Source organism: Heterodontus francisci, chromosome 1 (genome assembly GCF_036365525.1).
Source record: "Heterodontus francisci isolate sHetFra1 chromosome 1, sHetFra1.hap1, whole genome shotgun sequence".
NCBI lineage: Eukaryota > Metazoa > Chordata > Chondrichthyes > Heterodontiformes > Heterodontidae > Heterodontus > Heterodontus francisci.
Genome location: NC_090371.1, coordinates 161,000,250 through 161,027,163, shown reverse-complemented (window position 1 = coordinate 161,027,163; position 26,914 = coordinate 161,000,250). Strand labels below are relative to the sequence as shown.

At 34.1% G+C, this 26,914-nt stretch overlaps 3 protein-coding genes across 3 annotated transcripts in view; all 3 read right to left on the bottom strand.

Moving 5' to 3' along the window:
* LOC137347055 (prominin-1-A-like) overlaps positions 1-26,914 on the bottom strand; it is a 289,266-nt gene that overhangs the window by 117,683 nt on the left and 144,669 nt on the right. The window lies entirely within an intron of this gene.
* On the bottom strand, positions 6,916-12,846 carry LOC137347309 (uncharacterized; the record flags this gene model as incomplete). Its single annotated transcript, XM_068011756.1, has 2 exons — positions 6,916-7,943; positions 12,678-12,846. Coding segments are annotated over 2 exons (1,197 nt in total), but the record flags the coding sequence as incomplete, so codon positions are not given.
* On the bottom strand, positions 15,524-25,333 carry LOC137347158 (uncharacterized; the record flags this gene model as incomplete). Its single annotated transcript, XM_068011353.1, has 2 exons — positions 15,524-16,428; positions 25,000-25,333. Coding segments are annotated over 2 exons (1,239 nt in total), but the record flags the coding sequence as incomplete, so codon positions are not given.

Genomic DNA, 26,914 nt, shown 5'->3' with positions numbered 1-26,914 from the left:
AGAAGAAGAAGATGAAGATGAAGAAGATGAAGAAGATGAAGATGAAAATGATGAAGATGAAAATGAAGATGAAGAAGGTGAAGGTGATGAAGGTGAAGGTGAAGATGAAGATGAAGATGAAGATGGAGAAGATGAAGATGAAGATGAAGATGAAGATGAAGATGAAGATGAAGATGAAGATGAAGATGAAGAAGAAGAAGATGATGATGAAGATGATGAAGATGAAGATGAAGAAGATGCAGGAGGTGAAGGTGAAGATGAAGAAGATGAAGATGATGAAGATGAAGATGATGATGAAGAAGATGAAGATGAAGAATATGAAGATGATGAAGAAGATGATGATGAAGAAGATGAAGAAGATGAAGATGAAGATGAAGATGATGAAGAAGAAGATGAAGATGATGAAGATGATGATGAAGATGAAGAAGGTGATGGTGAAGAAGATGAAGTTGAAGAAGATGAAGATGATGAAGAAGATGATGATGAAGATGAAGATGAAGATGATGAAGATGAAGATGAAGAAGATGATGATGAAGAAGATGAAGATGACGAAGATAAAGATGATGAAGATGAAGATGAAGATGAAGATGAAGATGAAGATGATGAAGAAGATGAAGATGAAAATGATGAAGATGATGAAGATGAAGATGAAGAAGATGATGATGAAGAAGATGATGATGAAGAAGATGATGAAGAGGATGAAGAAGATGAAGAAGAAGAAAAAGATGAAGAAGATGAAGAAGATGAAGATGAAGATGAAGATGAAGAAGGTGAAGGTGAAGAAGGTGAAGGTGAAGATGAAGATGAAGATGGAGAAGATGAAGATGAAGATGGAGAAGATGATGAAGATGATGATGAAGAAGATGAAGATGAAGATGATGAAGAAGATGATGATGAAGAAGATGAAGATGATGAAGAAGATGATGATGAAGAAGATGAAGAAGATGAAGAAGATGAAGATGAAGATGAAGATGAAGATGAAGGTGATGGTGAAGAAGATGAAGATGAAGAAGATGAAGATGATGAAAAAGATGATGAAGATGAAGATGAACAAGATGAAGATGATGAAGATGATGAAGAAGATGATGATGAAGATGAAGAAGATGATGAAGATGAAGATGAAGAAGATGAAGATGAAGAAGATGAAGATGATGAAGGTGAAGATGAAGATGATGAAGATGAAGATGAAGATGAAGATGAAGATGAAGATGAAGATGAAGATGAAGATGAAGATGAAGATGAAGATGAAGATGAAGATGAAGAAGATGAAGATGAAGATGAAGAAGATGATGATGAAGAAGATGAAGATGAAGATGAAGAAGATGAAGATGAAGATGAAGATGAAGATGAAGATGAAGATGAAGATGAAGATGATGAAGAGGAAGATGATGAAGATGAAGATGAAGATGAAGATGAAGGTGAAGGTGAAGAAGGTGAAGGTGAAGATGAAGAAGATGAAGAAGATGAAGATGATGAAGATGAAGATGAAGAAGATGAAGATGAAGATGAAGAAGATGAAGATCATGAAGAAGATGATGATGAAGAAGATGAAGAAGATGAAGATGAAGATGATGAAGAAGATGATGATGAAGAAGATGAAGATGAAGAATATGAAGATGATGAAGATGAAGAAGATGATGATGAAGAAGATGAGGAAGATGAAGATGAAGATGAAGATGGAGATGAAGATGATGAAGAAGATGAAGATGAAGATGATGATGATGATGATGATGAAGATGAAGAAGGTGATGGTGAAGAAGATGAAGATGAAGATGATGAAGAAGATGATGATGATGAAGATGAAGATGAAGATGAAGAAGATGATGAAGATGAAGATGAAGAAGATGATGATGAAGAAGATGAAGATGACGAAGATAAAGATGATGAAGACGAAGAAGATGAAGAAGATGAAGATGAAGATGAAGATGAAGATGAAGATAAAGAAGATGATGAAGAAGATGAGATGAAGATGAAGATGATGAAGATGATGAAGAAGAAGATGAAGAAGAAGAAGAAGAAGAAGATGAAGATGATGAAGAAGATGAAGAAGATGAAGATGAAAATGAAGATGAAGAAGGTGAAGGTGAAGAAGGTGAAGGTGATGAAGGTGAAGGTGAAGATGAAGAAGATGAAGATGAAGATGAAGATGAAGATGAAGATGAAGATGAAGATGAAGATGAAGATGAAGATGAAGATGAAGAAGATGAAGATGAAGATGAAGATGAAGATGAAGATGAAGATGAAGATGAAGAAGAAGAAGAAGAAGATGAAGAAGAAGAAGATGATGATGAAGATGATGAAGATGAAGATGAAGAAGATGCAGGAGGTGAAGATGAAGATGATGAAGATGAAGAAGATGATGATGATGAAGAAGATGATGATGAAGAAGATGAAGAAGATGAAGATGATGAAGAAGATGATGATGAAGAAGATGAAGATGAAGAATATGAAGATGATGGAGATGAAGAAGATGAAGATGAAGATGAAGAAGAAGATGATGATGAAGAAGATGAAGATGAAGAATATGATGATGAAGAAGATGATGATGAAGAAGATGAAGAAGATGAAGATGAAGGTGAAGAAGAAGATGAAGATGATGAAGAAGATGATGATGATGATGATGATGAAGATGAAGATGATGAAGATGATGAAGAAGATGAAGAAGATGAAGATGATGAAGATGATGAAGAAGATGAAGAAGATGAAGATGAAGATGAAGAAGATGATGAAGAAGATGATGAAGATGATGAAGATGATGAAGATGAAGATGATGAAGATGAAGAGGATGAAGATGAAGATGATGAAGATGAAGATGATGAAGATGAAGATGAAGATGAAGAGGATGAAGATGAAGATGAAGAAGATGAAGAAGATGATGATGAAGAAGACGAAGATGAAGATGAAGACGAAGATGAAGGTGAAGGTGAAGATGATGAAGATGATGAAATGAAGAAGATGAAGAAGATGAAAATGAAGATGAAGAAGATGAAGATGAAGAAGATGAAGAAGATGATGATGAAGAAGATGAAGATGAAGAAGATGAAGATGAAGAAGATGAAGATGAAGATGAAGATGAAAATGAAGATGAAGAAGATGAAGATGAAGAAGATGAAGAAGATGATGATGAAGAAGATGAAGATGAAGAAGGTGAAGATGAAGATGAAGATGAAGATGAAGATGAAGATGAAGATGATGAAGAAGAAGAAGAAGATGAAGATGAAGAAGATGAAGAAGATGAAGAAGATGAAGATGAAGATGATGAAGATGAAGATGAAGATGAAGAAGGTGAAGGTGAAGAAGGTGAAGGTGAAGATGAAGATGAAGATGATGATGGAGAAGATGAAGATGAACATGAAGATGATGAAGATGAAGAAAATGATGATGAAGAAGATGAAGAAGATGAAGATGAAGATGATGAAGATGAAGGTGATGAAGAAGAAGATGATGAAGATGAAGAAGATGATGATGAAGAAGATGAAGATGAAGAAGATGAAGATGATGAAGATGATGAAGAAGATGAAGATGATGAAGATGATGAAGAAGATGAAGATGAAGAAGATGAAGATGATGAAGATGAAGAAGATGAAGATGTAGAAGATGAAGCAGATGAAGATGATGAAGAAGATGAAGATGATGAAGATGATGAAGAAGATGATGATGAAGAAGATGAAGATGAAGATGAAGAAGATGAAGATGAAGATGAAGATGAAGAAGAAGAAGAAGAAGAAGAAGAAGAAGAAGATGAAGATGATGAAGATGAAGATGAAGATGAAGATGATGAAGATGATGATGAAGATGAAGATGAAGATGAAGATGAAGATGAAGATGATGAAGATGAAGATGAAGATGAAGATGAAGATGAAGATGATGAAGATGAAGATGATGAAGATGATGAAGATGAAGATGATGAAGATGATGAAGATGATGAAGATGATGAAGATGACGAAGATGATGAAGATGACGAAGATGAAGAAGATGACGAAGATGAAGATGACGAAGATGATGAAGATGACGAAGATGAAGATGATGAAGATGATGAAGATGAAGATGAAGAAGATGAAGATGATGATGAAGAAGATGAAGATGAAGATGACGAAGATGAAGATGATGATGAAGAAGATGAAGAAGATAAAGATGATGAAGATGAAGATGAAGATGAAGATGAAGATGAAGATGAAGATGATGAAGCTGAAGATGAAGATGAAGAAGATGAAGATGAAGATGAAGATGAAGCTGAAGCTGAAGCTGAAGCTGAAGCTGAAGCTGAAGATGAAGATGAAGATGATGAAGATGAAGATGAAGATGAAGATGAAGATGAAGATGAAGATGAAGATGAAGATGAAGATGAAGATGAAGATAAAGATGATGATGATGATGATGAAGATGAAGATGAAAATGAAGAAGAAGAAGATGAAGAAGATGAAGATAAAGATGACGAAGATGATGAAGATGAAGAAGATGAAGGTGAAGATGAAGATGATGAAGATGATGAAGATGAAGATGAAGAAGATGAAGATGAAGAAGATGAAGATGAAAAGATGATGATGAAGAGATGAAGATTAAGAAGATGAAGTTGAAGATGAAGAAGATGAAGAAGATGAAGATGAAGAAGATGAAGAAGAAGATGAAGATGAAGAAGATGAAGAAGATGAAGATGAAGAAGATGAAGATGAAGATGATGAAGAATATGAAGAAGGTGAAGGTGAAGATGAAGATGATGAAGATGATGAACATGAAGATGAAGATGAAGAAGATGAAGATGAAGAAGATGAAGATGATGAAGAAGATGATGATGAAGAAGATGAAGATGAAGAAGATGAAGATGAAGAAGATGAAGAAGATGAAGAAGAAGATGAAGATGATGAAGATGAAGATGATGAAGATGAAGATGAAGAGGATGAAGATGAAGATGATGAAGATGAAGATGATGAAGATGAAGATGAAGATGAAGAGGATGAAGATGAAGATGAAGAAGATGAAGAAGATGATGATGAAGAAGACGAAGATGATGAAGATGAAGAAGATGAAGAAGATGAAAATGAAGATGAAGAAGATGAAGATGAAGAAGATGAAGAAGATGATGATGAAGAAGATGAAGATGAAGAAGATGAAGATGAAGATGAAGATGAAAATGAAGATGAAGAAGATGAAGATGAAGAAGATGAAGAAGATGATGATGAAGAAGATGAAGATGAAGAAGATGAAGATGAAGATGAAGATGAAGATGAAGATGAAGATGATGAAGAAGAAGAAGATGAAGATGAAGAAGATGAAGAAGATGAAGAAGATGAAGATGAAAATGATGAAGATGATGAAGATGAAGATGAAGAAGGTGAAGGTGAAGAAGGTGAAGGTGAAGATGAAGATGAAGATGATGATGGAGAAGATGAAGATGAACATGATGATGAAGAAGATGAAGATGAAGAAGATGAAGAAGATGAAGAAGATGAAGATGAAGAAGATGAAGAAGATGAAGAAGATGAAGATGAAAATGATGAAGATGATGAAGATGAAGATGAAGATGAAGAAGGTGAAGGTGAAGAAGGTGAAGGTGAAGATGAAGATGAAGATGATGATGGAGAAGATGAAGATGAACATGAAGATGATGAAGATGAAGAAAATGATGATGGAGAAGATGAAGATGAACATGATGATGAAGAAGATGAAGATGAAGAAGATGAAGAAGATGAAGAAGATGAAGATGAAGAAGATGAAGAAGATGAAGAAGATGAAGATGAAAATGATGAAGATGATGAAGATGAAGATGAAGATGAAGAAGGTGAAGGTGAAGAAGGTGAAGGTGAAGATGAAGATGAAGATGATGATGGAGAAGATGAAGATGAACATGAAGATGATGAAGATGAAGAAAATGATGATGAAGAAGATGAAGAAGATGAAGATGAAGATGATGAAGATGAAGAAAATGATGATGAAGAAGATGAAGAAGATGAAGATGAAGATGATGAAGATGAAGGTGATGAAGAAGAAGATGATGAAGATGAAGAAGATGATGATGAAGAAGATGAAGATGATGAAGAAGATGAAGATGATGAAGAAGATGAAGATGAAGATGAAGATGAAGATGAAGATGAAGATGAAGATGAAGATGAAGATGAAGAAGATAAGATGAAGATGATAAGATGAAGATGATAAGATGAAGATGATAAGATGAAGATGAAAAGATGAAGATGAAAAGATGAAAAGATGAAAAGATGAAGATGAAAAAGATGAAAAAGATGAAAAAGATGAAAAAGATGAAGAAGATGAAGAAGATGAAGAAGATGAAGAAGATGAAGAAGATGAAGAAGATGATGAAGATGAAGAAGATGAAGATGAAGATGAAGATGAAGATGAAGATGAAGATGAAGATGAAGATGAAGATGAAGATGAAGATGAAGATGAAGATGAAGATGAAGATGAAGATGAAGATGAAGATGAAGATGAAGATGATGATGATGATGATGATGATGATGATGATGATGATGATGAAGATGAAGAAGATGAAGATGAAGAAGATGAAGAAGAAGATGAAGATGAAGATGATGAAGAAGATGAAGATGAAGATGAAGATGAAGATGAAGATGAAGATGAAGATGAAGATGAAGATGATGAAGATGAAGATGAAGATGAAGAAGATGAAGATGAAGATGAAGATGAAGAAGATGAAGAAGATGAAGATGAAGAAGATGAAGATGAAGAAGATGAAGATGAAGAAGATGAAGAAGATGAAGAAGATGAAGAAGAAGATGAAGAAAATGAAGACGAAGACGAAGATGAAGAAGGTGAAGATGAAGATGAAGAAGATGAAGATGATGAAGATGAAGATGAAAAAGATGAAGATGAAGATGATGAAGATGAAGATGAAGATGAAGATGAAGAAGGTGAAGGTGTAGGTGAAGATGAAGAAGATGAAGATGAAGATGATGAAGATGAAGATGAAGATGATGAAGAAGATGATGAAGATGATGAAGATGATGAAGAAGATGAAGATGAAGATGAAGATGAAGATGATGAAGATGATGATGAAGAAGATGATGAAGAAGATGAAGATGAAGAAGATGAAGATGATGAAGATGAAGATGAAAAAGATGAAAAAGATGAAGAAGATGAAGATGAAGATGAAGATGAAGATGATGAAGAAGGTGAAGGTGAAGATGATGAAGATGAAGAAGATGAAGATGAAGATGAAGATGAAGATGAAGATGATGAAGAAGATGATGAAGAAGATGATGAAGAAGATGATGAAGAAGATGATGAAGAAGATGATGAAGAAGATGATGAAGAAGATGATGAAGAAGATGATGAAGAAGATGATGAAGAAGATGATGAAGAAGATGATGAAGAAGATGATGAAGAAGATGATGAAGAAGATGATGAAGATGATGAAGATGATGATGAAGATGAAGAAGATGAAGAAGATGAAGAAGATGAAGAAGATGAAGATGAAGATGAAGATGAAGATGAAGATGATGATGAAGATGAAGATGAAGATGAAGATGAAGATGAAGATGAAGAAGATGAAGATGAAGATGAAGATGAAGATGAAGATGAAGATGATGAAGATGAAGATGAAGATGAAGATGAAGATGAAGATGAAGATGAAGAAGATGAAGATGAAGATGAAGATGAAGATGAAGAAGATGAAGATGAAGATGAAGATGATGAAGATGAAGATGAAGATGAAGATGATGAAGATGAAGATGAAGATGAAGATGAAGATGAAGATGATGAAGATGAAGATGAAGATGAAGATGAAGATGAAGAAGATGAAGATGAAGATGAAGATGAAGATGAAGAAGATGAAGATGAAGATGAAGATGAAGAAGATGAAGATGAAGAAGATGAAGATGAAGAAGATGAAGAAGAAGATGAAGAAAATGAAGACGAAGACGAAGATGAAGAAGGTGAAGATGAAGATGAAGAAGATGAAGATGATGAAGATGAAGATGAAAAAGATGAAGATGAAGATGATGAAGATGAAGATGAAGATGAAGATGAAGAAGGTGAAGGTGTAGGTGAAGATGAAGAAGATGAAGATGAAGATGATGAAGATGAAGATGAAGATGATGAAGAAGATGATGAAGAAGATGAAGAAGATGAAGATGAAGATGAAGATGAAGATGATGAAGATGATGAAGAAGATGATGATGAAGAAGATGAAGATGAAGAAGATGAAGATGATGAAGATGAAGATGAAAAAGATGAAAAAGATGAAGAAGATGAAGATGAAGATGAAGATGAAGATGATGAAGAAGGTGAAGGTGAAGATGATGAAGATGAAGAAGATGAAGATGAAGATGAAGATGATGAAGAAGATGATGAAGAAGATGATGAAGATGATGAAGATGAAGATGATGAAGAAGATGAAGATGAAGATGATGAAGATGAAGATGATGAAGATGATGAAGAAGATGATGATGATGAAGATGAAGATGAAGATGATGAAGATGAAGAAGATGAAGAAGATGAAGATGAAGAAGATGAAGAAGATGAAGAAGATGAAGAAGATGAAGAAGATGAAGATGAAGAAGATGAAGATGAAGAAGATGAAGATGATGAAGATGAAGATGAAGAAGATGAAGATGAAGAAGAAAAGATGATGATGAAGAGATGAAGATGAAGAAGATGAAGTTGAAGATGAAGTTGAAGATGAAGTTGAAGATGAAGAAGATGAAGTTGAAGATGAAGAAGATGAAGAAGATGAAGAAGATGAAGAAGATGAAGAAGAAGATGAAGATGAAGATGAAGATGAAGAAGATGAAGATGAAGAAGATGAAGATGAAGATGAAGATGATGAAGAATATGAAGAAGGTGAAGGTGAAGATGAAGATGATGAACATGAAGATGAAGATGAAGATGAAGAAGATGAAAATGATGAAGATGATGATGAAGAAGATGATGATGAAGAAGATGAAGATGAAGAAGATGAAGAAGAAGATGAAGATGATGAAGAATATGAAGAAGGTGAAGGTGAAGAAGATGAAGAAGATGATGATGAAGAAGATGATGATGAAGAAGATGAAGATGAAGATGAAGAAGATGATGAAGATGAAGAAGATGATGAAGAAGATGATGATGAAGATGAAGATGATGAAGATGAAGATGAAGAAGATGAAGAAGAAGATGAAGATGATGAAGAATATGAAGAAGGTGAAGGTGAAGAAGATGAAGAAGATGATGATGAAGAAGATGATGATGAAGAAGATGATGATGAAGAAGATGAAGAAGAAGATGATGAAGATGATGAAGATGAAGATGATGAAGAAGATGATGATGAAGAAGATGAAGATGAAGATGAAGATGATGAAGAAGATGAAGAAGATGAAGATGAAGAAGATGAAGAAGATGAAGAAGATGAAGAAGATGAAGAAGATGAAGAAGATGAAGAAGATGAAGAAGATGAAGAAGATGAAAATGATGAAGATGATGATGGAGATGATGGAGATGATGGAGATGATGAAGATGATGAAGATGATGAAGATGAAGATGAAGATGAAGATGAAGATGAAGATGAAGATGAAGATGAAGATGAAGATGAAGATGAAGATGAAGATGAAGATGAAGATGAAGAAGAAGAAGAAGATGAAGATGAAGAAGAAGAAGAAGAAGATGAAGATGAAGATGAAGAAGATGAAGATGATGATGAAGAAGATGAGGATGAAGAAGATGAAGAAGATGAAGATGAAGATGAAGATGAAGATGAAGAAGATGAAGATGATGAAGATGAAGATGAAGATGATGAAGATGAAGAAGATGATGAAGAAGATGATGATGAAGAAGTTGATGATGAAGAAGATGATGAAGATGAAGATGAAGTTGATGAAGATGAAGAAGATGAAGATGATGAAGATGATGAAGATGACGAAGATGAAGATGATGAAGATGACGAAGATGAAGATGATGAAGATGATGAAGATGATGAAGATGATGAAGATGATGAAGATGATGATGAAGAAGATGAAGATGACGAAGATGAAGAAGACGATGATGAAGAAGATGAAGAAGATAAAGATGATGAAGATGAAGATGAAGAAGATGAAGCTGAAGCTGAAGATGAAGATGAAGAAGATGAAGATAAAGATGATGATGAAGAAGATGAAGGTGAAGATGAAGATGATGAAGATGATGAAGATGAAGATGAAGAAGATGAAGATGAAGAAGATGAAGAAGATGAAGATGAAGATGAAGAAGATGAAGATGAAGAAGATGAAGAAGATGAAGATGAAAAGATGATGATGAAGAGATGAAGATGAAGAAGATGAAGTTGAAGATGAAGAAGATGAAGAAGATGAAGATGAAGATGAAGATGAAGATGAAGATGAAGAAGATGAAGAAGATGAAGAAGATGAAGATGAAGATGAAGATGATGAAGAATATGAAGAAGGTGAAGGTGAAGATGAAGATGATGAAGATGATGAACATGAAGATGAAGAAGATGAAGAAGATGAAGATGATGAAGAAGATGATGAAGATGAAGATGAAGATGAAGATGATGAAGATGAAGATGAAGATGATGATGAAGAAGATGAAGATGAAGAAGATAAAGATGATGAAGATGAAGAAGATGAAGCTCAAGATGAAGATGAAGATGAAGATGAAGATGAAGATGAAGAAGATGAAGATGATGAAGAATATGAAGAAGGTGAAGGTGAAGATGAAGAAGATGAAGATGAAGATGAAGATGATGAAGAATATGAAGAAGGTGAAGGTGAAGATGAAGATGATGAAGATGATGAACATGAAGATGAAGAAGATGAAGAAGATGAAGATGATGAAGAAGATGATGAAGATGAAGATGAAGATGAAGATGATGAAGATGAAGATGAAGATGATGATGAAGAAGATGAAGATGAAGAAGATAAAGATGATGAAGATGAAGAAGATGAAGCTCAAGATGAAGATGAAGATGAAGATGAAGATGAAGATGAAGAAGATGAAGATGATGAAGAATATGAAGAAGGTGAAGGTGAAGATGAAGATGATGAAGATGATGAACATGAAGATGAAGAAGATGAAGAAGATGAAGATGATGAAGAAGATGAAGAAGATGAAGAAGATGAAGATGATGAAGAAGATGATGAAGATGAAGATGAAGATGAAGATGATGAAGATGAAGATGAAGATGATGATGAAGAAGATGAAGATGAAGAAGATAAAGATGATGAAGATGAAGAAGATGAAGCTCAAGATGAAGATGAAGATGAAGATGAAGATGAAGATGATGAAGATGAAGATGAAGATGAAGATGAAGATGAAGATGAAGATGATGAAGATGAAGATGATGAAGATGATGAAGATGAAGAAGATGAAGAAGATGAAGAAGATGAAGAAGATGAAGATGAAGATGAAGAAGATGAAGATGAAGATGAAGAAGATGAAGGTGAAGGTGAAGGTGAAGATGAAGATGAAGAAGATGAAGGTGAAGGTGAAGGTGAAGGTGAAGGTGAAGGTGAAGGTGAAGGTGAAGGTGAAGGTGAAGATGAAGATGAAGATGAAGATGAAGATGATGAAGATGAAGATGATGAAGATGATGAAGATGAAGAAGATGAAGAAGATGAAGAAGATGAAGAAGATGAAGATGAAGAAGATGAAGATGAAGATGAAGAAGATGAAGGTGAAGGTGAAGGTGAAGGTGAAGATGAAGATGAAGAAGATGAAGGTGAAGGTGAAGGTGAAGGTGAAGGTGAAGGTGAAGGTGAAGGTGAAGGTGAAGGTGAAGATGAAGATGAAGATGAAGATGAAGATGAAGATGAAGATGAAGATGAAGATGAAGAAGATGAAGATGAAGATGAAGATGATGAAGATGAAGATGAAGATGAAGATGATGAAGATGAAGATGAAGATGAAGATGAAGATGAAGATGATGAAGATGAAGATGAAGATGAAGATGAAGAAGATGAAGATGAAGATGAAGATGAAGAAGATGAAGATGAAGATGAAGAAGATGAAGATGAAGAAGATGAAGATGAAGAAGATGAAGAAGAAGATGAAGAAAATGAAGACGAAGACGAAGATGAAGAAGGTGAAGATGAAGATGAAGAAGATGAAGATGATGAAGATGAAGATGAAAAAGATGAAGATGAAGATGATGAAGATGAAGATGAAGATGAAGATGAAGAAGGTGAAGGTGTAGGTGAAGATGAAGAAGATGAAGATGAAGATGATGAAGATGAAGATGAAGATGATGAAGAAGATGATGAAGAAGATGAAGATGAAGATGAAGATGAAGATGATGAAGATGATGAAGAAGATGAAGATGAAGATGAAAAAGATGAAAAAGATGAAGAAGATGAAGATGAAGATGAAGATGAAGATGATGAAGAAGGTGAAGGTGAAGATGATGAAGATGAAGAAGATGAAGATGAAGATGAAGATGATGAAGAAGATGATGAAGAAGATGATGAAGATGATGAAGATGAAGATGATGAAGAAGATGAAGATGAAGATGATGAAGATGAAGATGATGAAGATGATGAAGAAGATGATGATGATGAAGATGAAGATGAAGATGATGAAGATGAAGAAGATGAAGAAGATGAAGATGAAGAAGATGAAGAAGATGAAGAAGATGAAGAAGATGAAGAAGATGAAGATGAAGAAGATGAAGATGAAGAAGATGAAGATGATGAAGATGAAGATGAAGAAGATGAAGATGAAGAAGAAAAGATGATGATGAAGAGATGAAGATGAAGAAGATGAAGTTGAAGATGAAGTTGAAGATGAAGTTGAAGATGAAGAAGATGAAGTTGAAGATGAAGAAGATGAAGAAGATGAAGAAGATGAAGAAGATGAAGAAGAAGATGAAGATGAAGATGAAGATGAAGAAGATGAAGATGAAGAAGATGAAGATGAAGATGAAGATGATGAAGAATATGAAGAAGGTGAAGGTGAAGATGAAGATGATGAACATGAAGATGAAGATGAAGATGAAGAAGATGAAAATGATGAAGATGATGATGAAGAAGATGATGATGAAGAAGATGAAGATGAAGAAGATGAAGAAGAAGATGAAGATGATGAAGAATATGAAGAAGGTGAAGGTGAAGAAGATGAAGAAGATGATGATGAAGAAGATGATGATGAAGAAGATGAAGATGAAGATGAAGAAGATGATGAAGATGAAGAAGATGATGAAGAAGATGATGATGAAGATGAAGATGATGAAGATGAAGATGAAGAAGATGAAGATGATGAAGAATATGAAGAAGGTGAAGGTGAAGAAGATGAAGAAGATGATGATGAAGAAGATGATGATGAAGAAGATGATGATGATGAAGATGAAGAAGAAGATGATGAAGATGATGAAGATGAAGATGATGAAGAAGATGATGATGAAGAAGATGAAGATGAAGATGAAGATGATGAAGAAGATGAAGAAGATGAAGATGAAGAAGATGAAGAAGATGAAGAAGATGAAGAAGATGAAGAAGATGAAGAAGATGAAGAAGATGAAGAAGATGAAAATGATGAAGATGATGATGGAGATGATGGAGATGATGAAGATGATGAAGATGAAGATGAAGATGAAGATGAAGATGAAGATGAAGATGAAGATGAAGATGAAGAAGAAGATGAAGATGAAGATGAAGATGAAGATGAAGATGAAGATGAAGATGAAGATGAAGATGAAGATGAAGAAGAAGAAGATGAAGATGAAGATGAAGAAGAAGAAGAAGAAGATGAAGATGAAGAAGATGAAGATGATGATGAAGAAGATGAGGATGAAGAAGATGAAGAAGATGAAGATGAAGATGAAGATGAAGATGATGAAGATGAAGATGATGAAGATGAAGATGAAGATGATGAAGATGAAGAAGATGATGAAGAAGATGATGATGAAGAAGTTGATGATGAAGAAGATGATGAAGATGAAGATGAAGTTGATGAAGATGAAGAAGATGAAGATGATGAAGATGATGAAGATGACGAAGATGAAGATGATGAAGATGACGAAGATGAAGATGATGAAGATGATGAAGATGAAGATGATGAAGATGATGAAGATGATGAAGATGATGAAGATGATGAAGATGATGAAGATGATGAAGATGATGATGAAGAAGATGAAGATGACGAAGATGAAGAAGACGATGATGAAGAAGATGAAGAAGATAAAGATGATGAAGATGAAGATGAAGAAGATGAAGCTGAAGCTGAAGCTGAAGCTGAAGATGAAGATGAAGATGAAGATAAAGATGATGATGAAGAAGATGAAGGTGAAGATGAAGATGATGAAGATGATGAAGATGAAGATGAAGAAGATGAAGATGAAGAAGATGAAGAAGATGAAGATGAAGATGAAGAAGATGAAGAAGATGAAGATGAAAAGATGATGATGAAGAGATGAAGATGAAGAAGATGAAGTTGAAGATGAAGAAGATGAAGAAGATGAAGATGAAGAAGATGAAGAAGAAGATGAAGATGAAGATGAAGAAGATGAAGAAGATGAAGAAGATGAAGAAGATGAAGATGAAGATGAAGATGATGAAGAATATGAAGAAGGTGAAGGTGAAGATGAAGATGATGAACATGAAGATGAAGAAGATGAAGAAGATGAAGATGATGAAGATGATGATGAAGATGATGAAGATGAAGATGAAGATGAAGATGATGAAGATGAAGATGAAGATGATGATGAAGAAGATGAAGATGAAGAAGATAAAGATGATGAAGATGAAGAAGATGAAGCTCAAGATGAAGATGAAGATGAAGAAGATGAAGATAAAGATGATGAAGATGATGAAGATGAAGATGAAGATGATGAAGATGATGAAGATGAAGAAGATGAAGAAGATGAAGAAGATGAAGAAGATGAAGAAGATGAAGAAGATGAAGATAAAGATGATGAAGATGATGAAGATGATGAAGATGAAGAAGATGAAGAAGATGAAGAAGATGAAGAAGATGAAGAAGATGAAGAAGGTGAAGGTGAAGGTGAAGATGAAGATGAAGATGAAGATGAAGATGAAGATGAAGATGATGAAGATGAAGATGAAGATGATGAAGATGAAGATGAAGATGATGAAGATGAAGATGAAGATGATGAAGATGAAGATGAAGATGATGAAGATGATGAAGATGAAGAAGATGAAGAAGATGAAGAAGATGAAGAAGATGAAGAAGATGAAGATAAAGATGATGAAGATGATGAAGATGATGAAGATGAAGAAGATGAAGAAGATGAAGAAGATGAAGAAGATGAAGAAGATGAAGAAGATGAAGAAGGTGAAGGTGAAGGTGAAGATGAAGATGAAGATGAAGATGAAGATGAAGATGAAGATGATGAAGATGAAGATGAAGATGAAGATGAAGATGATGAAGATGAAGATGAAGATGAAGATAAAGATGATGAAGATGATGAAGATGATGAAGATGATGAAGAAGATGAAGATGAAGATGAAGGTGAAGGTGAAGGTGAAGGTGAAGGTGAAGATGAAGATGAAGATGAAGATGAAGGTGAAGGTGAAGGTGAAGGTGAAGGTGAAGGTGAAGGTGAAGATGAAGATGAAGATGAAGATGAAGATGATGAAGATGAAGATGAAGATGAAGATGAAGATGAAGATGAAGATGAAGAAGATGAAGATGAAGATGAAGATGAAGATGAAGATGAAGAAGAAGATGAAGATGAAGATGAAGATGATGAAGATGAAGATGAAGATGAAGATGAAGATGAAGATGAAGATGATGAAGATGAAGATGAAGATGAAGATGAAGATGAAGATGAAGATGAAGAAGATGAAGATGAAGATGAAGATGAAGAAGATGAAGAAGATGAAGAAGATGAAGATGAAGATGAAGAAGATGAAGACGAAGACGAAGATGAAGAAGGTGAAGATGAAGATGAAGAAGATGAAGATGATGAAGATGAAGATGAAAAAGATGAAGATGAAGATGATGAAGATGAAGATGAAGATGAAGATGAAGATGAAGAAGGTGAAGGTGTAGGTGAAGATGAAGAAGATGAAGATGAAGATGATGAAGATGAAGATGAAGATGATGAAGAAGATGATGAAGATGATGAAGAAGATGAAGATGAAGATGAAGATGAAGATGATGAAGATGATGAAGAAGATGATGATGAAGAAGATGAAGATGAAGAAGATGAAGATGATGAAGATGAAGATGAAAAAGATGAAAAAGATGAAGAAGATGAAGATGAAGATGAAGATGAAGATGATGAAGAAGGTGAAGGTGAAGATGATGAAGATGAAGATGAAGATGAAGATGAAGATGAAGATGATGAAGAAGATGATGAAGAAGATGATGAAGAAGATGATGAAGAAGATGATGAAGATGAAGATGATGAAGAAGATGAAGATGAAGATGATGAAGATGAAGATGATGAAGATGATGAAGAAGATGATGAAGAAGATGATGAAGATGAAGATGAAGATGAAGAAGATGAAGATGATGAAGATGAAGAAGATGAAGATGAAGAAGATGAAGAAGATGAAGAAGATGAAGATGAAGATGAAGATGAAGAAGATGAAGATGAAGATGAAGATGATGAAGATGAAGATGAAGAAGATGAAGATGAAGAAGAAAAGATGATGATGAAGAGATGAAGATGAAGTTGAAGATGAAGTTGAAGATGAAGTTGAAGATGAAGTTGAAGATGAAGTTGAAGATGAAGTTGAAGATGAAGTTGAAGATGAAGAAGATGAAGTTGAAGATGAAGAAGATGAAGATGAAGATGAAGATGAAGATGAAGATGAAGATGAAGATGAAGATGAAGATGAAGATGAAGATGAAGATGAAGATGATGAAGAATATGAAGAAGGTGAAGGTGAAGATGAAGATGATGAACATGAAGATGAAGATGAAGATGAAGAAGATGAAAATGATGAAGATGATGATGAAGAAGATGATGATGAAGAAGATGAAGAAGAAGATGAAGATGATGAAGAATATGAAGAAGGTGAAGGTGAAGAAGATGAAGAAGATGATGATGAAGAAGATGATGATGAAGAAGATGAAGATGAAGATGAAGAAGATGATGAAGATGAAGAAGATGATGAAGATGATGAAGAAGATGATGATGAAGAAGATGAAGATGATGAAGAAGATGATGAAGATGAAGATGAAGAAGATGAAGAAGAAGATGAAGATGATGAAGAATATGAAGAAGGTGAAGGTGAAGAAGATGAAGAAGATGATGATGAAGAAGATGATGATGAAGAAGATGAAGATGAAGAAGATGATGAAGATGATGAAGATGAAGATGATGAAGAAGATGATGATGAAGAAGATGAAGATGAAGATGAAGATGATGAAGAAGATGAAGATGAAGAAGATGAAGATGAAGAAGATGAAGATGAAGAAGATGAAGAAGATGAAGAAGATGAAGAAGATGAAGAAGATGAAGAAGATGAAAATGATGATGAAGATGATGAAGATGATGAAGATGATGAAGATGATGATGGAGATGATGAAGATGATGAAGATGAAGATGAAGATGAAGATGAAGAAGAAGAAGAAGGAGAAGAAGAAGATGAAGATGAAGATGAAGATGAAGAAGAAGAAGAAGAAGAAGAAGATGAAGAAGATGAAGATGATGATGAAGAAGATGAGGATGAAGAAGATGAAGAAGATGAAGATGAAGATGAAGATGACGAAGATGAAGAAGATGATGATGAAGAAGATGAAGAAGATAAAGATGATGATGAAGATGAAGAAGATGAAGCTGAAGCTGAAGCTGAAGATGATGATGATGATGAAGATGAAGATGAAGATGAAGATGAAAATGAAGAAGAAGAAGATGAAGAAGATGAAGATAAAGATGAAGATAAAGATGAAGATGAAGAAGATGAAGGTGAAGATGAAGATGATGAAGATGATGAAGATGAAGATGAAGAAGATGAAGATGAAGAAGATGAAGAAGATGAAGATGAAAAGATGATGATGAAGAGATGAAGATGAAGAAGATGAAGTTGAAGATGAAGAAGATGAAGAAGATGAAGATGAAGAAGATGAAGAAGAAGATGAAGATGAAGAAGATGAAGAAGATGAAGAAGATGAAGATGAAGAAGATGAAGATGAAGATGAAGATGATGAAGAATATGAAGAAGGTGAAGGTGAAGATGAAGATGATGAAGATGATGAACATGAAGATGAAGATGAAGAAGATGAAGAAGATGAAGAAGATGAAGATGATGATGAAGATGATGAAGATGAAGATGAAGATGATGAAGATGAAGATGAAGATGATGAAGAAGATGATGATGAAGAAGATGAAGATGAAGAAGATGAAGATGAAGAAGATGAAGATGAAGAAGATGAAGATGAAGAAGATGAAGAAGATAAAGATGATGAAGATGAAGAAGATGAAGCTCAAGATGAAGATGAAGATGATGAAGATGAAGATGAAGATGATGAAGATGAAGATGAAGATGATGAAGATGAAGAAGATGAAGAAGATGAAGATAAAGATGATGAAGATGAAGAAGATGAAGGTGAAGATGAAGATGATGATGATGATGAAGAGATGAAGATGAAGAAGAAAAGATGATGATGAAGAGATGAAGATGAAGAAGATGAAGTTGAAGATGAAGAAGATGAAGAAGATGAAGAAGAAGAAGATGAAGATGAAGATGAAGATGAAGATGAAGAAGATGAAGAAGATGAAGATGAAGATGAAGATGAAGAAGATGAAGAAGATGAAGATGAAGATGAAGATGATGAAGAATATGAAGAAGGTGAAGGTGAAGATGAAGATGATGAACATGAAGATGAAGATGAAGATGAAGAAGATGAAGATGATGAAGAAGATGATGATGAAGAAGATGATGATGAAGAAGATGATGATGAAGAAGATGATGATGAAGAAGATGAAGATGAAGAAGATGAAGAATAAGATGAAGATGATGAAGAATATGAAGAAGGTGAAGGTGAAGAAGGTGAAGGTGAAGAAGATGAAGAAGATGATGATGAAGAAGATGATGATGAAGAAGATGAAGATGAAGAAGATGATGAAGATGATGAAGATGAAGATGATGAAGAAGATGATGATGAAGAAGATGAAGATGAAGAAGATGAAGATGAAGATGATGAAGATGAAGAAGATGAAGATGAAGAAGATGAAGATGAAGAGGAAGATGAAGATGAAGAAGATGAAGATGATGAAGATGATGAAGATGATGAAGATGATGATGAAGATGATGAAGATGAAGATGAAGATGATGAAGATGATGAAGAAGATGATGATGAAGAAGATGAAGATGAAGTTGAAGAAGATGAAGATGAAGAAGATGAAGATGAAGAAGATGAAGATGAAGAAGATGATGACGAAGAAGATGAAGAAGATGAAGATGAAGATGAAGATGATGAAGATGAAGAAGGTGAAGATGAAGATGAAGATGAAGATGATGAAGAAGATGAAGATGAAGATGATGAAGACGAAGATGAAGAAGACGAAGATGAAGATGAAGAAGATGAAGATGAAGATGACGAAGATGAAGATGAAGAAGAAGATGAAGATGATGAAGAAGATGATGAAGATGATGAAGAAGATGAAGATGACGAAGATGAAGATCAAGAAGAAGATGAAGATGAAGAAGATGAAGATGATGAAGAAGATGAAGAAGATGAAGATGAAGATGATGAAGAAGATGAAGAAGATGAAGAAGATGAAGATGAAGATGAAGATGAAGATGAAGATGAAGAAGATGAAGATGAAGATGAAGATGAAGATCAAGATGAAGATGAAGATGAAGATGAAGATGATGAAAATGAAGATGAAGATGAAGATCAAGAAGATGAAGATGAGGATGAAGAAGAAGATGAAGATGATGAAGAAGATGAAGAAGATGATGATGAAGAAGATGAAGATGAAGAAGAAGAAGATGATGACGATGAAGATGAAGATGATGAAGATGATGAAGATGATGAAGAAGATGAAGAAGATGAAGAAGATGATGAAGAAGATGAAGAAGATGATGAAGATGATGAAGATGAAGATGAAGATGATGAAGATGAAGATGAAGATGAAGATGAAGATGAAGATGAAGATGAAGATGAAGATGAAGATGAAGATGAAGATGATGAAGATGAAGAAGAAGATGAAGATGAAGAAGATGATGATGAAGAAGATGATGAAGCTGACGAAGATGAAGATGACGAAGAAGATGATGATGAAGAAGATGAAGATGAAGATGAAGAAGATGAAGAAGATGAAGAAGATGAAGATGAAGAAGATGAAGAAGATGAAGAAGATGAAGATGAAGATGAAGATGAAGATGAAGATGATGAAGATGATGAAGATGAAGAAGATGAAGATGATGAAGATGAAGATGAAGGTGAAGAGGATGAAGATGAAGATGAAGATGAAGGTGAAGATGAAGAAGATGAAGATGAAGATAAAGATAAAGATGAAGAAGATGATGATGAAGAAGAAGAAGATGAAGATGAAGAAGAAGAAGATGAAGATGAAGAAGATGAAGATGAAGAAGATGAAGATGAAGAAGATGACGATGAAGAAGATGAAGAAGATGATGAAGATGATGAAGATGAAGATGAAGAAGATGAAGATGAAGATGAAGAAGATGAAGAAGATGAAGAAGATGAAGAAGATGATGAAGATGATGAAGATGAAGATGATGAAGATGATGATGATGAAGAAGATGAAGATGAAGAAGATGAAGATGAAGAAGATGATGATGAAGAAGATGAAGATGAAGAAGATGAAGATGAAGAAGATGAAGATGAAGAAGATGAAGATGAAGAAGATGAAGAAGATAAAGATGATGAAGATGAAGAAGATGAAGCTCAAGATGAAGATGAAGATGAAGAAGATGAAGATAAAGATGATGATGAAGATGAAGATGAAGATGAAGAAGATGAAGATGAAGAAGATGAAGAAGATGAAGATAAAGATGATGAAGATGAAGAAGATGAAGGTGAAGATGAAGATGATGAAGATGATGAAGATGATGAAGATGAAGATGAAGAAGATGAAGATGAAGAAGAAAAGATGATGATGAAGAGATGAAGATGAAGAAGATGAAGTTGAAGAAGATGAAGATGAAGATGAAGATGAAGATGAAGATGAAGATGAAGATGAAGATGAAGATGATGAAGAATATGAAGAAGGTGAAGGTGAAGATGAAGATGATGAAGAATATGAAGAAGGTGAAGGTGAAGATGAAGATGATGAACATGAAGATGAAGATGAAGAAGATGAAGATGATGAAGAAGATGATGATGAAGAAGATGATGATGAAGAAGATGATGATGAAGAAGATGAAGATGAAGAAGATGAAGATGATGAAGAGTATGAAGAAGGTGAAGGTGAAGAAGGTGAAGGTGAAGAAGGTGAAGAAGATGAAGATGAAGAAGATGAAGATGAAGATGATGAAGAAGATGAAGAGAATGAAGAAGATGAAGAAGATGATGAAGAAGAAGATGAAGATGATGAAGATGAAGAAGATGAAGAAGATGAAGATGAAGATGATGAAGATGAAGATGATGAAGATGAAGAAGATGAAGATGAAGAAGATGAAGATGAAGAAGATGAAGATGATGAAGATGATGAAGAAGATGATGATGAAAAAGATGAAGAAGATGAAGAAGATGACGATGAAGAAGATGAAGATGAAGAAGATGAAGATGATGAAGATGAAGATGAAGATGATGAAGATGAAGATGAAGATGATGAAGTTGAAGATGAAGATGATGAAGATGATGAAGATGAAGAAGATGAAGATGATGAAGATGATGAAGAAGATGATGATGAAGAAGATGAAGATGAAGAAGATGAAGATGAAGAAGATGAAGATAAAGATGAAGAAGATGAAGATGAAGAAGATGAAGATGAAGAAGATGAAGAAGATGAAGACGACGATGATGATGATGATGAAGATGAAGATGAAGATGAAGATGAAGATGAAGATGAAGATGAAGATGAAGAAGATGAAGAAGACGAAGATGAAGATGAAGATGAAGCTGAAGAAGCTGAAGAAGCTGAAGAAGCTGAAGCTGAAGATGAAGATGAAGATGATGAAGATGAAGAAGATGAAGAAGATGAAGAAGAAGGTGAAGGTGAAGATGAAGAAGATCAAGATGAAGAAGATGAAGATGAAGATGATGAAGAAGATGAAGATGATGATGAAGATGATGAAGATGATGAAGATGATCAAGAAGATGAAGAAGATGAAGAAGATGAAGATGAAGATGAAGAAGATGATGACGATGATGATGATGAAGATGAAGACGAAGATGATGAAGAAGATGAAGACGAAGATGAAGAAGGTGAAGGTGAAGGTGAAGATGAAGAAGATGAAGATGATGAAGATGAAGATGAAGAAGATGATGATGAAGAAGATGAAGATGAAGAAGATGAAGCTGAAGAAGCTGAAGAAGATGAAGAAGAAGATGAAGATGAAGATGAAGAAGAAGAAGATGAAGATGACGAAGATGAAGAAGAAGATGAAGATGAAGAAGATGAAGATGAAGATGAAGATGAAGAAGATGAAGATGAAGATGACGAAGATGAAGAAGATGAAGATGAAGATGATGAAGATGAAGAAGAAGATGAAGAAGATGAAGAAGATGAAGATGAAGAAGATGAAGAAGATGAAGATGAAGAAGATGAAGAAGATGATGATGATGAAGATGATGAAGATGAAGAAGATGAAGAAGATGAAGATGAAGATGATGAAGATAAAGAAGATGAAGATGATGAAGATGAAGATGAAGATGAAGATGAAGATGAAGATGAAGAGGATGAAGATGAAGATGAAGAGGATGAAGATGAAGATGAAGAAGATGAAGATGAAGGTGAAGATGAAGAAGATGAAGAAGATGATGATGAACAAGATGATGATGAAGAAGATGAAGATGAAGATGAAGAAGAAGAAGAAGATGAAGATGAAGATGAAGAAGATGAAGATGAAAATGATGAAGATGATGAAGATGAAGATGAAGATGAAGAAGGTGAAGGTGAAGAAGGTGAAGGTGAAGATGAAGATGAAGAAGATGATGATGAAGTAGATGAAGAAGATGAAGAAGATGAAGATGAAGATGATGATGAAGTAGATGAAGAAGATGACGATGAAGAAGATGAAGATGAAGAAGATGAAGATGAAGAAGATGATGATGAAGAAGATGAAGATGAAGAAGATGAAGATGAAGAAGATGAAGATGAAGATGAAGAAGATGAAGAAGATGAAGATGATGAAGATGATGAAGATCATGATGAAGATGAAGATGAAGATGAAGATGAAGATGAAGAAGGTGATGGTGAAGAAGATGAAGATGAAGAAGATGAAGATGATGAAGAAGATGATGATGAAGATGAAGATGAAGATGAAGAAGATGGAGAAGATGATGATGAAGAAGATGATGATGATGAAGATGATGAAGAAGATGAAGATGAAGATGAAGATGAAGATGAAGATGAAAATGATGAAGATGATGAAGATGAAGATGAAGATGAAGAAGATGAAGAAGATGATGATGAAGAAGATGATGATGAAGAAGATGATGAAGAAGATGAAGATGAAGGTGAAGATGAAGAAGCTGAAGATGAAGAAGATGAAGATGAAGAAGATGAAGATGAAGATGAAGAAGAAGATGATGAAGAAGATGATGATGAAGAAGATGATGATGAAGAAGATGAAGATGAAGAAGAAGAAGAAGAAGATGAAGAAGAAGAAGATGAAGAAGAAGATGAAGAAGATGAAGATGAAAATGATGAAGATGATGAAGATGAAGATGAAGATGAAGATGAAGAAGGTGAAGGTGAAGGTGAAGATGAAGATGATGATGAAGTAGATGAAGAAGATGGAGATGAAGAAGAAGATGAAGAAGATGAAGAAGATGAAGATGAAGATGAAGAAGATGAAGATGAAGAAGATGAAGATGAAGAAGATGAAGATGAAGATGAAGAAGATGAAGAAGATGAAGAAGATGATGATGAAGAAGATGAAGATGAAGATGAAGATGAAGATGAAGATGAAGATGATGAAGATGAAGAAGATGATGAAGATGATGAAGATGATGAAGATGATGAAGATGAAGATGAAGATGAAGAAGGTGATGGTGAAGAAGATGAAGAAGATGAAGATGATGAAGAAGATGAAGATGAAGATGAAGATGAAGATGAAGATGAAGATGACGAAGATAAAGGTGATGAAGAAGATGATGATGAAGAAGATGAAGATGAAGATGATGAAGAAGATGAAGATGAAGAAGATGAAGATGAAGAAGATGAAGATGAAGAAGATGAAGACGAAGACGAAGATGAAGAAGGTAAAGATGAAGATGAAGAAGATGAAGATGATGAAGATGAAGATGAAAAAGATGAAGAAGATGAAGATGAAGAAGATGAAGAAGATGAAGATGAAGAAGATGAAGATGAAGATGAAAATGATGAAGATGAAAATGATGAAGATGAAGAAGATGATGATGAAGAAGATGATGATGAAGAAGATGATGAAGAAGATGAAGAAGATGAAGAAGATGACGATGAAGAAGATGAAGATGAAGAAGATGAAGATGAAGAAGATGATGATGAAGAAGATGAAGATGAAGAAGATGAAGATGAAGAAGATGAAGATGAAGAAGATGAAGATGATGAAGATGATGAAGATCATGATGAAGATGAAGATGAAGATGAAGATGAAGAAGGTGATGGTGAAGAAGATGAAGATGAAGAAGATGAAGATGAAGATGAAGAAGATGATGATGAAGATGAAGATGAAGATGAAGAAGATGAAGATGAAGATGACGAAGATAAAGATGATGAAGAAGATGATGAAAAAGATGAAGATGAAGATGAAGAAGATGGAGAAGATGATGATGAAGAAGATGATGATGAAGATGATGAAGAAGATGAAGATGAAGATGAAGATGAAGATGAAAATGATGAAGATGATGAAGATGAAGATGAAGATGAAGAAGATGAAGAAGATGATGATGAAGAAGATGATGATGAAGAAGATGATGAAGAAGATGAAGAAGATGAAGATGAAGAAGATGAAGATGAAGGTGAAGATGAAGAAGCTGAAGATGAAGAAGATGAAGATGAAGAAGAAGATGATGATGAAGAAGATGAAGATGATGATGAAGAAGATGATGATGAAGAAGATGATGATGAAGAAGATGATGATGAAGAAGATGAAGATGAAGAAGCTGAAGATGAAGAAGATGAAGATGAAGAAGAAGATGATGATGAAGAAGATGAAGATGAAGATGAAGAAGATGATGATGAAGAAGATGATGATGAAGAAGATGATGATGAAGAAGATGAAGATGAAGAAGAAGAAGAAGAAGAAGAAGATGAAGAAGATGAAGAAGATGAAGATGAAAATGATGAAGATGATGAAGATGAAGATGAAGATGAAGAAGGTGAAGGTGAAGGTGAAGGTGAAGATGAAGATGATGATGAAGTAGATGAAGAAGATGAAGATGAAGAAGAAGATGAAGAAGATGAAGAAGATGAAGAAGATGAAGATGAAGATGAAGATGAAGATGAAGATGAAGATGAAGAAGATGAAGATGAAGAAGATGAAGATGAAGAAGATGATGATGAAGAAGATGAAGATGAAGATGAAGATGAAGATGAAGAAGATGAAGATGAAGATGAAGATGAAGATGATGAAGATGAAGAAGATGATGAAGATGATGAAGATGAAGATGAAGATGAAGAAGGTGATGGTGAAGAAGATGAAGAAGATGAAGATGATGAAGAAGATGAAGATGAAGATGAAGATGAAGATGAAGATGAAGATGACGAAGATAAAGGTGATGAAGAAGATGATGATGAAGAAGATGAAGATGAAGATGATGAAGAAGATGAAGATGAAGAAGATGAAGATGAAGAAGATGAAGATGAAGAAGATGAAGACGAAGACGAAGATGAAGAAGGTAAAGATGAAGATGAAGAAGATGAAGATGATGAAGATGAAGATGAAAAAGATGAAGAAGATGAAGATGAAGAAGATGAAGAAGATGAAGATGAAGAAGATGAAGATGAAGATGAAAATGATGAAGATGAAAATGATGAAGATGAAGAAGATGATGATGAAGAAGATGATGATGATGAAGAAGATGATGAAGAAGATGAAGAAGATGAAGATGAAGAAGATGAAGATGAAGGTGAAGATGAAGAAGATGAAGATGAAGAAGATGAAGATGAAGAAGATGAAGAAGATGAAGAAGATGATGATGAAGAAGATGATGATGAAGAAGATGAAGATGAAGATGAAGAAGAAGAAGATGAAGATGAAGAAGATGATGATGAAGATGATGAAGAAGATGAAGATGAAGAAGAAGAAGATGAAGATGAAGAAGATGAAGAAGATGATGAAAATGATGAAGATGATGAAGATGAAGATGAAGATGAAGAAGGTGAAGGTGAAGGTGAAGATGAAGATGATGATGAAGTAGATGAAGAAGATGAAGATGAAGAAGAAGATGATGATGAAGTAGATGAAGAAGATGAAGATGAAGAAGATGAAGATGAAGAAGATGAAGATGAAGAAGATGATGATGAAGAAGATGAAGATGAAGATGAAGATGAAGATGAAGATGAAGATGATGAAGATGATGAAGAAGATGAAGATGAAGATGAAGAAGGTGATGGTGAAGAAGATGAAGAAGATGAAGATGATGAAGAAGATGATGATGAAGATGAAGATGAAGATGACGAAGATAAAGATGATGAAGAAGATGATGATGAAGAAGATGAAGATGAAGATGATGAAGAAGATGAAGATGAAGAAGATGAAGATGAACACGAAGACGAAGATGAAGAAGGTGAAGATGAAGATGAAGATGAAGATGAAAAAGATGAAGAAGATGAAGATGAAGATGAAGATGACGAAGATAAAGATGATGAAGAAGATGATGATGAAGAAGATGAAGATGAAGATGATGAAGAAGATGAAGATGAAGAAGATGAAGATGAAGACGAAGA